The sequence below is a fragment of the Panthera leo genome, chromosome A1 (assembly GCF_018350215.1).
Source record: "Panthera leo isolate Ple1 chromosome A1, P.leo_Ple1_pat1.1, whole genome shotgun sequence".
Taxonomy (NCBI): domain Eukaryota; kingdom Metazoa; phylum Chordata; class Mammalia; order Carnivora; family Felidae; genus Panthera; species Panthera leo.
Window position 1 is genome coordinate 135,768,582 of NC_056679.1, and position 14,495 is coordinate 135,783,076.

The window sequence follows — 14,495 nt, forward strand, 5'->3', positions numbered from 1 at the left end:
AGCTCAGGTCATGATCTCATGGTTCGTGGGATCAAGTCCCACCTTGGGGTGTGCACTGACAGTGCAGAGCCTGCCTGGGATTCACTCTCTCTGCCTCTCTCTCTCTCTCTCTCTCAAAATAAATTAATAAACTTAAGAAATATATTCTTAAGATATCTTAAATTCTTTTATTTTGTCATAAGGTGACTTATTACATAAGGGGTGTGTGTGTACACACATATAGGTAAAAACTTTCAAGTCTGTAGTCAGTCAATATCTTGAAAAAGCAAGAGTGCTAGTATTAGCCTTAATACTATTAGAATACATTCCTACTAATGTCCCCCCAAAAAACATGTACTTAGGTTTCTCAAATATGAGGTGCTCTACCATTTTGTTTTACACTGAGTAGAAAAACAAAAGGATAACGGGAGAATGGGGAGAAATCTTACTGGATACAGGGTTTTACTTTGGAGTGATGAAAATCTTTTGGAACTAGATAATTGCGCAACATTGTGAGTGTTATGAATTATTTACTTTTGAATGGTTAATTTTGATATGTGAATTTCATCTTAAAATTTTTTCATTAAAAAAAACCTAATGATGCATTTCTTGGAAGTACGTTACTTCTAAATAATAGCACTTTGTCTATTGATACGTATGTTCTTAACATAGGACACTAAAACTGATATTTTAACATAATATTCTTAACCAATCATCAAAATAATGCTCTTCACTTACGTGCATTTTCCGACTTCAGCATTTTAATTTCTTCTGTTTTTACATTCAGAGTTTCCTTGAGGACTGCATTTTCACAGTTTAGCCTGGAAAAAAAGTACCCTCCAAATAACTAAAACATTAACATTTCATTGTTTTTGTTGTTTTAATTTTTTTGATGTTTTTATTTATTTTTGAGACAGGGAGAGACAGAGCATGAGCAGGGGAGGGGCAGAGAGAGAGGGAGACACAGAATCTGAAGCAGGCTCCAGGCTCTGAGCTGTCAGCACAGAGCCCAACGCAGGGCTCGAACTCATGGACTGAGATCATGACCTGAGCTGAAGTCGGACGCTCAACCAACTGAGCCACCCAGGCACCCCTAACATTTCATTGTTGAATGAGAATATTTGTATCCCATAATCAGAAAACAAAAACCCAGATAAAATTTTTCCTACTTCAAAACAAGCTAGAACTTATATGTGTCACAAAACAAAAACAATTTAGAGCATGGTAAGATTCTGGACATACTCTTAACCCTTCTGTATACTCATCTGAGAAACAATCAGAAGTATCTCAAATTAAAAAATAAAAAATAATAAGGAGAGGGGCTGCTGGCTCAGTAGAGCATGCGACTCTTGATCTCAGGGTCATGAGTTCAAGCCTCACATTGGGTGTGGAACCTACTTAAAATAAAAATTTAGGGGCGCCTAGGTGGTTCAGCTGAGTGTCTGACTCGTGATTTCGGCTCAGGTCATGATCTCACAGTTCTTTTTTTTTTTTTTTTTTTTTTAACGTTTATTTATTTTTGAGACAGAGAGAGACAGAGCATGAACGGGGGAGGGGCAGAGAGAGAGGGAGACAGAGAATCAGAAGCAGGCTCCAGGCTCTGAGCCATCAGCCCAGAGCCCGACACAGGGCTCAAACTCACGGACTGTGAGATCGTGACCTGAGCTGAAGTCGGATGCTTAACCGACTGAGCCACCCAGGCGCCCCCATGATCTCACAGTTCTTGAGATTGGGCCCTGCATCAGGTTCTGCGCAGGCAGTGCTGAGCCTGCTTGGGATTCTCTCCCTCTCTCTCTGCCCCTCTCCTGCTCATGCTTTGCTGTCTGGTTCACTCTCTTTTTGTGCAGACTTCATAATAAAACCTCTTTTGCTAGTTCTGCTTAATTGAAGAATATCCTAAAAGGCAGTCTACTGACAGGTGCAAATCTGGGTGTTTGAATCAGAATTTTCTGGATTCTGTGCAACAAAAACAAAATACAAAAACCAAGACAACACTATTAAATTGGCATAAATTAAGATTTGTGACATTCTCTTGAGGAGGCACTTTTATGCATTGCTAGTAGGAATGCAAAGTGGTACAAGCCTTACAGACAAGAATTTGATAACATCTAATAAATCTACATATGAATTGACCTTTTGATCCAGCAATTCTAAGAATTTACACCAGAAGTACATCTCCCAACAACACAAAAATATATATGTCAAAGCTGTTTACTGCAGCACTGTTTACAACCGCAAGATACTGGAAACAATCTAAGTGCCTCTATATGGGAGAATAGTTGAGTACACTATGGCACATCCACACAATGGAGTGGTTTCCTGGATATATTGTTAAAAAGGAAAAACAGTGCAAAAGAATATGTACAGTCAGCTGTTCTTTGGTGTAAGAAAGAAGGAGAAATAAGAAAACAAACATATCTGCCAATTTGTGCAAACAGAAACAGAGGAATGATAAATCAGAAAACAGTAACTGGTTATCTATATAGATAGTGAGGGGAAGGAAAGATGGCAGGTTGGGAATGGGGTAGGGGCCCTGGGGGGAGAATGACATTTCTGAGTATACCTCAGAATAGTTCTGACTTTTGGAAGCATGTTAGTGTTTTATAAGATCAAAAATAGATCAGACGAATAAATAAATCAACAAGGATGACGAAACAACTCTAAAACAGAATATAGATAAAAACAAATGAACTTAAATGAATTGTATAACCACAGAAAGAGAAAAAAAACTAAAGTCAGTTTTGAACACTTGTTTTGACTGGATCCCCTCAGGCGAGAAACAAAACTGCAACCAAATACTGAACTCTAGTTAGTAGGTTTGATTTTGCAATGGTGTGTATTAGCAATTCTAAAGCTACTTTCTGCGTATTCTGTGACAACAAATAAGTAAATATTGGGTGAAAAGAGCCAGGTTTCTCACTGGAAGTTACAAATATGGAAATGGGCAAGGCTCAAATGCACCCTGTGGTGGTGGGTTGCAGTTGAAGATATGGGTGTGAACTCAAGGGTTCTGAACAGAGAGCGATGAAGAGGTAGATGTGTATGTCAGTGTGTGCGTGTGCATTTCCAGTCGTCCTCTCAGAGGACCTCTTAGCAATGACTTCCAGTAGCCATAAGCACACCTAGCACTAAGATCTTGATTTCTAAACACTATTCCCCGCTAAAAGGAACCAGGAATCCTTGGAAAGATGCCAATATTGTAAGCATAGTGGCCTATTACATCTTGTACCAGAAAGCAAGAAAGTGCTCCAACAATAACAGGGAGGTCAGAAAGCCACAGGAGCCAGCTTGAAGGGGCTCCCATTGACTGAAGTTGGAAAACTGTATGCAAAAAAGAAATTATGATAGTAACCCATTGAATAATGCAAGAATTCATGAATCCATTTTGGTATAAACAAATGGGGGAGGAAAAAAGCTCTTAAAATGCCAGCAAATAAATATAGAAGGAATAACAGAATTAGAAAATTACCATTTGGCAACCGTCATAGTAATGACTGCTTCAGGCAGAATAAGCAGTGGATGTAAAACTAGTGGGTGAAAATCCAATAAATCACATAATCTCACAGCATCTCCCCACAAGATGCTTACTAATCACAAGGGGGAAAAGGATGGCTTTATAGTGGAAAATGAAGGCAGATACCACCCCTTAACCAAATAGTCAACATTCATATGCGAGGAACGGGACAAATCCACATTGCAGGGTCCCTGATATGATGCACTAATAACAACATTGTTTCAGTAGTAATAGTGCCCCAAATGCATAACCTGAATCGAATTCAGAAACACCAGACATTTCCAATGTAGTGTATTATATAACCACCCTGTCCTCCTCAAAAAATGTCAAGGACAAAGAAGCACTGATAAATGTTCCAGATGTTTTCCCCTTCCTTCGCTCTCCCTTACTCCTCATAGCTGTTTCAGATTAAAGGGGACGGAAGTTTAGATATGACAACCAAATGCAATGCGTGATTCTGGACTGGATCCTAGAACACAGGAATTTTTTTCTTTTGATATAAGGGTATTATTACTAGGATAATTAGCAAATCTAAATAAGGGCTGTAGGTTAAACAAGAATATTAGGAGGCACCTGAGTGGCTCAGTCAGTTGAACATCCGACTCTTGGTTTCAGCTCAGGTCATGATCGCAGGGCTTCGTGGATTCAGACCCCTCCATCGGGCTCTGTGCTGGCAGCACAGAGCCTACTTGGGATTCTCTCTCTCTCTCTCTCTCTCTCTGCCCCTCCCTCACTCTCTCTGTCTCTCTCAAATAAACTTTAAAAAAATAGAGTATTAGGTTAATGTCTTAATTTTGATCATTTTACTATGGTTATGACAGAGTTATGTCCCTTTTTATTTCTTTCTTTAAGTTATTTTGAGAGAGAGAACATGGGCAGGGAAAGGGCAGAGAGAGATGGAGAGAGAGGATCTCAAGCAGGCTCCCAGCAGTCAGCACAGAGCCCGACAAAGGACTCAAACTCACGAACTGGGAGGTCATGACCCCACCTGAGATCAAGAGTCAGACGCTTAAACGACTGAGCTACCCAAGCGCCCGAGTATGTCCCTTTTTAAAAAACACAAACTGAAGTATTTAGAATAATGAGGCCTTATATGTAACTTACTCTTAAATGGCTCAGATATCTATCTGTATCCACATATGTAACTATAAAGAAGACAGAATGTTAAAGCAAATGTGGTAAAGGGTTCTACTTTGGAGAATCTTGAAGATATACAGGATTTCTTTGTACTATTCTTGCAACTTTTCTATACATGTTCAGTTATCTCAGACTAAAAGTTAATAATAAATTAAAAATTAGGTATTAAAGCCATCTATAATCCCAGATATCAAATCAGTTTATCAGTGACTGACTTTATAATATGTGTATGTTATAATTTAAAGTTACTAAATAGAGGCGTCTGTGGCTCAGTTAAGCGTCTGACTTCGGCTCGGGTTGTGATCTTGTAGTTCGTGGGTTCGAGCCCTGCGTTGGGCTCTGTGCTGACAGCTCAGAGCCTGGGGCCTATTTATGATTCTGTATGTTCTGTTCCTCCCCTGCTCATGCTCTGTCGCTCTCTCTCTCAAAAATAAAGATTTTAAAAAATTAAAAAATAAAGTTACTAAATAAATTCATACTAATAAAAATTGCTTAAAAGATATATGAAAAACAAATGCCAATGATAAAATAACTTGGAAAACATGGCTCTTACACTGCTTTTTATTTTTTTATGTTTATTTTTTGAGAGAGAAAGAGAGAGCAAGCCGGGGAGGGGCAGATATAAAGGGAGAGAGAGATCCCAAGCAGGCTCCATGCTATCAGGAGAGGGCCTGACACAGGCAGGGCTCGAACCCATGAACCGTGAGATTTTGACCTTAGCCAAATCCAAGAGTCAGATGCTTAACCAGCTGAGCCACCCAGGCACCCCTAAAATTGTTTGTTGTTGTTTTTGTTTTTTTTGAGAGGGAGAGAGAGAGAGGGAGCAAATAAGTGAGGGGCACAAGGAAAGACAGAGACAGAGAGGTAGAACTCACCTAATGTGGGACTCAAACCCACCAACCAGGAGATCATGACCTGAGCCAAAGTCAGATGCTTAACAACCAAGCCATCCAGGTGCCCTAGAGTTTTTTTATTTTTTAATTTATTTAAAAATTTTTTTTAACATTTATTCATTTTTTTTGAGAGACAGAGACAGAATGTGAGCAGTAGAGGGATAGAGAGAGGGGGAGACAGAATCTGAAGCAGGCTCCAGGCACAGAGCCCAACATGGGGCTCAAATTCACAAACCATGAGATCATGAGCTGAGTTGAAGTTGGTCACTTAACCGACTGAACCACCCAGGCACCCCAAGTTTTTTTTATATTTTATTTTATTTTTTATTTATTTTATTTTTTATTTTATTGCCTAGCATTTTTTTAAATTTTTTTTTTTTTTAATTTATACCCAAATTAGTTAGCATATAGTGCAACAATGATTTCAGGAGTAGATTCCTTAATGCCCCTTACCCATTTAGCCCATCCCCCCTCCAGTAACCCTCTGTTTGTTCTCTATATTTATGAGTCTCTTCTGTTTTGTCCCCCTCCCTGTTTTTATATTATTTTTGTTTCCCTTCCCTTAGGTTCATCTGTTTTGTCTCTAAAAGTCCTCATGAGTGAAGTCATATGATATTTGTCTTTGACTAATTTCACTTAGCATAATACCCTCCAGTTCCATCCACGTAGTTGCAAATGGAAATTTTTTTATTTTTATTTTTAACGTTTATTTTTGAGAGAGAGAGACAGAGTATGAGTGGGGGAGGAACAGAGAGAGAGGGAGACACAGAATCCAAACCAGGCTCCAGGCCCTGAGCTGTCAGCATAGAGCCTGATGTGGGGCTTGAACCCACAAACTGCAAGATCATGACCTGAGCAGAAGTTGTGCACCTAACTGACTGAGCCACCCAGGTGCCCCTTTTTATTTTTAATCTTTATTTAATTTTGAGAGGGAGAGCACGCCCGTGCAAGCGGAAGAGGGGTAGAGAGAGAGGCAGACAGAGGATCCAAAGTGGACTCTGGGCTGACAGTAGAAAGCCCAATGCGGGGCTTGAACTCATGAAGTATGAGATCGTGACCTGAGTCGAAGTCAGATGCTTAACTGACTGAGCCACCCAGGCGCCCCTAAAGTTTTTTTTTTTTCTTTAAGTTTATTTTGTGAGAGAGAGCGCGTGCAAGCTTGAGCAGAATAGCAGAGCAGGGGTGGATGTGGGGGGCGGGGAGGGGAGGAATTCCAAGCAGCAGGATCTCCAGTCTCACAGTGTAGAGCCTGATGTGGGGCTCGAACTCCCAAACAGTGAGATCATGACCTGAGCCACAATCAAGGGTTGGACGCTTAACAGACTGAGCCACCGAGGTGCCCCTTACATTGCTTTTTAAAATACAGTTTAGGGGCGCCTGGGTGGCTCAGTAGGTTGGGCAGCCGACTTCGGCTCAGGTCATGATCTCGCGGGTCCGTGAGTTCGAGCCCCGCATCGGGCTCTGTGCTGACAGCTCGGAGCCTGGAGCCTGTTTCAGATTCTGTGTCTCCCTGTCTCTGACCCTCCCCCGTTCATGCTCTGTCTCCAAAATAAATAAACGTTAAAAAAAAGAATTTTTTTAAAAAAAATACAGTTTATAGGGGAACCCAGCTGGCTGGCTCAGTTGGTAATGAGTGCATGCAACTCTTGACCTCAGGGTTATGAGTTCAAACCCTACTGTGGGCATTAAGCCCAATAAAATATAGTTTATTTATATTATATAAAAAGATAATACTAACAGAAAAATATGGAACAGTGAAGTGGATAAGCAGTAAGAATTTTATAATATTCATGGTTAGCTCACAGAAGGAGAAAAGAAAGCCTAAGCTACATTTAAATTATACACACTTTATGGGGTGCCTGGCTGGCTCCGTCAAAAGAGCATGTACCTCTTGATCTTGTGGTCATGAGTTCAAGTTCCACATTGGGAGTAGAGATTATTTAAATATTAAAAAAATAAAAATGTAAGTAAATAAATTATACACACTTTAGAGATTTCCAAAGAAAAAGTACAGAATAAAAATATACAAACCTGTCATATTTTTGGGTCCATGATTCTTCTATATTTTTAAATCTATTCTGATCAAATTCTATTTCCCATTGCAAGGCATTTATTTCCTATAGAAAGAAAATAGGACTTTTCATGGAAAATTACTACAAATAAATCATTTCAGGACATTGTAAATAGCTGAAATAAATCATTTAATCATTTAACAGAAATAGGTTAAAGATAAACTAATTATTGTTCAAAAAGAGTTTATGACATTTAAAAACACGTACAACATGCCTCTTTAGCACTCAAGAAGAGCTTTGCCAAAGCTTACTTACTATGAGAAAAATTTCACATTGTTTAGCTTCAAAATTTGCTTCTCAGAACCTAGATTCCTCATCGCCCCCACCCCCAACCTATACAGACCCAGAAGCAAAATCCATTCCTGGGAGTGTGAGCCCAGGACACTCCCATCAAGGGAGGGTTCAGGAGGAACAGAACAAGACCTTCCAAGGTGACCCCTTACTACTATTTTCGTGACAATGAGGTGGTCAGAAAGAGGCAGGCTCTGCCAAACAAGCAGAGAAGGAGCAAAAGAAAAGAAAATTTATAGTAAGTGTCAAGCTTCCTACTACCTTAAAATGAGGAAATAAAAGAAATCTTAATTGTTTGCCCATGTAACAATATGTTTTGGGTTATAAATTCCAAAAGGGACGGGACTGTATAAAAAAGCACAACAAACAGACATCCATTAGTCTTGTGGTTTTTAAAGGAAATGCTATTTGAAAGCTTGGTAGTTTGAACAAGTCTACACTAAAAGTGGCAAATACCTTCTCCAAGGATCTCTTTTGTTCCATAGTTTTTTGAAGCATCACTTGAGTATGACTTGTGGCTTTGCCAAATATTGCCTAAGAAAAATAAAAATCATACAAGTATACATTAAATTTCTCATCACTCCTTTATGCACAGTAAGGTTCACATTTTTATTCTAAGACAGTAGAAAACCAGAGAATTTCCACAGAGACCACCTTTTATGGAGAATTTGATAGTTCAAAAGTCAGCAGATCTTCACTCGGCTCTCCTGATGAATAGAGTGAATGAATGAATGAACTTTCCACACAAAGACTGGTACATGAACAAATAGAGCAGTGTTACTCATAACAGCCCCAAAGAGGAAACAATGTAAGTGCCCATTAACTGGTGAATGGATACACAAAATGTGGTATATCTACACAATGGAATATTATTAGGCAATAAAAAGGAAGAAAGTACTGACACGTGCTACACCATGCAGGAGCCTCAAAAACATGTTAACTAAAAGAATCCAGACACATGTCGTATCGTTCCATTCATATAAAATAGAAAAGACAAATCCAAAAGACAGTAAGATGACTGGTTGTCTAAGGTTGGGGATGGGAATGGGGAGGGACTGCTAATGGATTAGAGGTTCCTTCTGGGGAATACTGGGGAAATGTTCTAGAATTAGACTGGTTAGTCTAATTAGAGATGGTTATCCAACTCCAGTAAGGATAAATTGTATGCTGAAAACAAGTGAAATTTATGGTATATAAATTTTACCTCAGTAAAAGTTTAAAAAAAAATCTACGCCTTCAAAAAAGCTATTTTAAGCACAGACGCTTTTGTTTTAAAAGATAAAACCATACTACCTAAAAATTTAAAAATAACTTCTTACCATGCTTTGAAGAATTTTCAGTGCTTCTTCTTTACCCTCAAGTTGTCTCTGAGATGCCTCAAGTTCAGTTTTTAAAATTTCTACCTCCTAGGGAGAGAAGTAAGATTAGTCTACCCATCTGCAAGATATGCAACCCCAAATGTGGATAGTTTACATGTAAGCTCAGTGTGCACTGACTCTAAGCACTTTGACCTTATAAAAGAGGTTTGAAATTCCTCCACTGTTCATAAGTGGCCCAGGCAGGCTTTACACTGAGACTCTTACTATCCAGTTGTAACTACAAGTCCACATCTTTTGCTTTTATCCTTCTAGACCACACAGCTAATAATATGAAAAAAATCTTTAGAGCACAAAAATAAGCACATGATCATCCACAAAGCTATAGTAGCTATTATCGGTTGAACTGTCCTCCCCAGCAAGTAAAGATATGCCCAAATCCTAACTCCTGGTACTATGAATGTGACCTTATTTGGAGACAGGGTTTTTGCAGATATAATCAGGTTAAGATGAGGTCATACTGGATTATATGGGCCTCAATCCAATGACTGGTGTCCTAAGACGAGGGAAATGTGGGCACAGACACAAAGGGGAGAAGGCCACGTAACAGTAGAGGCAGAGACTGGAGTGAAGTGGCTATGAGCCATGGAATGCCAAGATTGTCAGGGGCAACCTCCAGAAGCTAGGAAGAGGCAAAGAAGGATTCTCCTCTAGACCTTCCAGAGGGAACATGGCCATGGCCAGCTGACATCTTGATTTCAGATTGGTAGCCTCTAGAACTGAGAAAAAATCTCTGTTGTTTTAGCCACCTATTTATGGTGCTTTGTTACAGCAGCCCTAGAAAACGAAAATGGTAGCTTTCACCAGAAGTCACACACACACACACACACACACACACACACACACACACACACACTCACTCTAAGATGGGCTTCCTCCTTCCCAAAAGACAGGCACCCCGCATAGAAATTCCTACTGTCAGCAGGGCCTCATAGCACCTAGAATACTTTCTGGTCTTCTGATTTCAAAGAGGTTAAAATAAGTCAGCTTATTTCAAGCCTCACGCACAGGGAAGACAGATGAAAGGAAGTTTATAACTGTTCTCTCCAGGAGCAGATTAGAGAAGTCATGAAAGATTAGGGGTGAGAGGTGAATTGGAGGGCATGTTTACGTAAAAAGCTTTCTTGAGAGATGAGGATAAGAAACAGGAGGCCAGTTGAAAGTTATGAGCTTTTTACACTGTGGCTCATGCAGAATATGTGGAAAGCCAACATTGCCTTCCATAAAATTTTAGCATTACTTAAAATATCCATCAGTGGGCTATATTCTCATGAGAATTTTTTTTTAATGTTTATTTAGTTTTGAGAGAGAGAGTATGTGAGAGGGGCAGAGAGAGAAGGAGACACAGAATCCAACACAAGCTCCAGGCTCTGAGCTGTCAGCACAGAGCCTGACGCAGGGCTTGAACTCATGAACTGTGAGATGATGACCTGAGCCGAAGTCAGACACTTAACCGACTGAGCCACCCAAGTGCCTCATGAGACTTTTTATAGAAGCCACAAGACTTACCTCTAAAGCATCATGAAGACGTTGCTTTAATTCGACATTTGACAATTCTGAATTAGAATCTATTAAGGGGGGAAAAAAAAACCCACTTCAATACATTCTTTAACTAGTTGAGTACAGCACATCTGTTTATAAAATATCAAATGCAGCTTTGTGCCAAGAGGAAAGAACTGTAACAAACCAAATAATGGTAAAAAATAGGTAGCTTAAAACATTTCACAAATGAAAAGACACATACTTTTGAATAAAAAGACTTTAAAAAAAGGAGTCTCTACTAAACTGTTGTTAATGAATTGGTTAATTATTACATGCAAAACAGTACTTAAAAACATGAATGTTGGTGAGTGAAATAAATTTTGGTGTTTGGCTTAAGTTTGATCAATACAGTGATATGAATATCTAAGAAATAACCTGAATTTAATTTCTTTCCAAGGAGAATGACTAGAAGTCTCCTGTAACTTCAATTATTCTCTCCTTAATGTGATCAATTGACACATTAAACTGAGCTTCCCAGGAGCTTCATTTTCATTGTGGTCTCACTGGCAATAGAAAAACATTAAAGTGGTAAATTACAAGCAAGAAGATTAAGAAGAAGTAAAAGGAAGAAAAGATTTTTTAGAAAGAGTATTTTGAGGGACATTAAAAACTTCTCGAAACAATTTTTTTCTTTGCTGTTCTGAACTTTCACTATGGCGGTTTCCAACGCAAAACCTAAATCTTGGTTTTACTCTGATGACAGGGGCTCCAAGGAGGGACAAGTGACACTGGTTTGGCAATGACATGTTGCGTTGTAGTAATCCTTGTGGTAGGCAGAGCAAGGGCCCTAAAGATGCCCACATTTTAATCCCCAGAACCTGGACAGACATGGCAAATGGGACTTTTCGGTGTAATTAAATTAAGGACTGGATTAAATTAATTACCTGGATTATCCAGGGGACCCCACTGTACTCACAAGGGTCCTTATAAGTGAAACAGGGAGGCAGGAGAGTCAGTGTCAGGGTGAAGCAGTATGAGAAAGACTTGAACAGCCATTGCTGCCTTTGAAGATGGAGGATGGCGGCCATGGGCCAAGGAATGCAGGCGAGCTCTAGAAGCTGGAAAAGGCACAGGAATGGATTCTCCCCTAGAGTCTCCAGAAGGAATGCAGCCTTGCCAACAACTGGTTTTAGCCCAGTAAAACCCATTTTGGACTTCTGACCTATAGAACTGTAAGATAATAAATTTGTGTTAAAATTTTTAAGGCATTAAATTTGTGGTGACTTGGAAATGACCTATTAGCAATAAGAAACCAATACAATATCCTTACCTAGGACCAGGCTAATTTGAGATAAAAGTCTGTAACCCAACAACACAGGAGCTCATACTTTTACTGTCACACATTTATATCCCAGTGGTTTCCTCATATTTTTATAAAGGTATTTTAGCATCATGTACTGTTTTCAACATCTTGCTTGCAAAGCAGAACCCATCCTCTATACGTGATGAGGAATTAAAAGAATAATATATAAATAATCCCATGCTAATTTCAAGAAGGATTCTGAAAGATGGTGATAAAATCCCCATCTGCTACATGCTTTTGGCAAATCTAAAACCATGTTTCTTACATTATTTTCATGTTGTTCTAATTTGTGTCTGTTCCACTCTAGTGGGGGAAGTTTTACAACATGGATTACAAAAGATTCAGCCAGATAAAAGCTGTGCCACCATGTAGGCATGGAGTCACCCCTGGGCTCCCAACCATTTTGGAGTTGTAACATTCTATCACAGTGTGATTCTGAATTTTGTTCTTTCCTTAATAAATGGCATAATTGATTTTGGGTTATGATAAATTATGATTCATTTTTTGAGGGGCACCTGGCTGGCTCAGTCCATGGAGTATGCAACGCTTGATCTCAGGGTTAAGAGTTCAAGCCCCACGTTGGGTATAAAAGTTACTTTTAAAAAAGATTAATTTTTAGAGGGAGGATTTCATGACATTCCTAAAATAACCAGAAGCATACATGTTCTGCCTGGAATACTCCTTCCCCAGATAAGTACCAGGCTTGGGCATCAGTTCACTCCAGTGTTCAAAAGCCACCTCCTTAGAGAGGTGACCCTGGCCTGACCCTTGCCTGAAATAGCATGTCCCGACCCCTCCAGATACTCACTATGCCTGCACTTAACTACTGGGAGATTTATTTTTTCTCTCCTCTACTAGAATGTGAACTGTAACATGGAGACTATTTTGTTCACTAATGTTGTTCCCAGAGCCTAGAACTGCCCCTGGCACCTAACAGGTACCAAATAAATATTTGAATAAGAAAAAAATACTTGAATAAGAAAAAAAAAAAAAAGATAATGCACACCACTAAATCACACACCCACAAAAGCAAGGTAGGTAATCACTGATATCACTAACATATCTGTATTAATGCAGAATAACTACTGTAGTTCACAATTTGTGCAATGCTTGGAAATGAAAACATGAGTTACTTTTGTACTATCACCAATCCCAAGAGGCAAATAAAGATGAATTCTCAAAATCCACTACAGTGACCTATTGTCATGTGTTGCAAGGGTGAAGGCACTGATGAAATCCACAGGGGAGAAGAAGGAGGGAGAGGGATCGAGGCATTCTTACCAGTGCTGCTTTGTCTTCTGTGGTGGGAAGTGCTGGACTCTTCAGGGTGTGTATCTTGGGAGCTCCTATGCCTGGAATACTGAAAAATGGCACCACTTCTTTCTTCCCTCGTTCCTGGAAAGGGGGGAGGGCTAAAGTTCTTTCCATCCGATCTTTTTCTAGATGTAGACAGATGTGAAACTTGCACTTCATAAATACTGCTGGGCCTTCTCCCGAGGCCATACCCTAAGTCGCCTTCTGCCATGTCATCGTCCTCGGTTTCCCAGGTCGGCACCTCTGCCTCACTCGGCGGCCTCACCACCCTGCTCATCAGCCAGATGCCGTATTTAACATAAGGAAAAACAGGGTATCTGTGGTTAAGAGAAACAATTTAAAAACCATCAGTATAATAAAGTTGGGGTTTCGAGGGGAGAAAAGTTTCTTTCTCTATTATACAGGCACGACTATCCCAGCGATGCATCAGCACACAAACATCTCTTGCAATCCGGTTCAAGATGTTTAACATTTAAGGACTTTTTAGGTAGGAAATGATCAGCCTCTTATTTCAAAGACTGCAGTGAATTGTAAGGAAGCAGGAAAACCTTTTACTGAACCCAGTAATCTACTGATCAGGATAAAGCAAATCAGACTTTGCCAAGGAAAGAGAAGGGGTTTGGTTTTCACCAGCCTAGGAGCTACGTGAAATTCAGGGAACCCCTGCAAAACGGAACTTGCAGGGAGTACATAGAGCACCCTGCCCCCGTCCCTTCATGGCCTTGCGTGCACTTCAGGTGCTCATGGCTCTTATAGCCTGTCCTGTAGCCCTCTGTACTATGGGAACATCTTCTGTTTTTCTGCAGACACAGCAGGGTTTTTGTACCTGAGATGATGATAGGTGGGAAGGAAGGAAGTACCCCCTCTCTTTATCAGACTGTGTGTTCAAGGCCCTCCACTGTTTTCACAACACAGCATAGAAGTCAAAGTCCTTTTGATGGCTCGCCTCTGACTGCATGCCCTCCTAGGCTGGCCACCCTGGCTGGCTTCCCCAGCGTTCCTGGCGCAGAGCTGGGGTTCCCTCTGGCTGGAAAACTCTTCCCCAGACAGTTGCTCAACTGGTTCCTCACCTCC

At 40.1% G+C, this 14,495-nt stretch overlaps 2 protein-coding genes across 5 annotated transcripts in view; one reads left to right on the plus strand and one right to left on the minus strand.

Annotated features, from left to right (window-relative positions):
* CDK7 (cyclin dependent kinase 7) overlaps nt 1–13,626 on the plus strand; it is a 62,858-nt gene extending 49,232 nt beyond the window's left edge. Inside the window, exon 12 of one of the 3 annotated variants that reach the window (XM_042940466.1) lies at nt 13,551–13,626. In XM_042940466.1, coding sequence (XP_042796400.1) covers nt 13,551–13,582 — 32 coding nt within the window. In that variant the 3' untranslated portion in view covers nt 13,583–13,626. The other 2 variants (XM_042940459.1, XM_042940476.1) reach the window with 2 other exon arrangements.
* CCDC125 (coiled-coil domain containing 125) overlaps nt 1–14,495 on the minus strand; it is a 32,073-nt gene that overhangs the window by 10,566 nt on the left and 7,012 nt on the right. For both annotated transcript variants that reach the window (XM_042940450.1, XM_042940451.1), the window contains exons 2-7: nt 13,389–13,738; nt 10,772–10,830; nt 9,206–9,292; nt 8,343–8,420; nt 7,555–7,640; nt 718–800 (exon numbers count right to left, since the gene is read on the minus strand). In XM_042940450.1, the coding sequence (XP_042796384.1) occupies nt 718–800; nt 7,555–7,640; nt 8,343–8,420; nt 9,206–9,292; nt 10,772–10,830; nt 13,389–13,698 (703 nt within the window). In that variant the 5' untranslated portion in view covers nt 13,699–13,738. The remainder of the gene's footprint in view (nt 1–717; nt 801–7,554; nt 7,641–8,342; nt 8,421–9,205; nt 9,293–10,771; nt 10,831–13,388; nt 13,739–14,495) is intronic.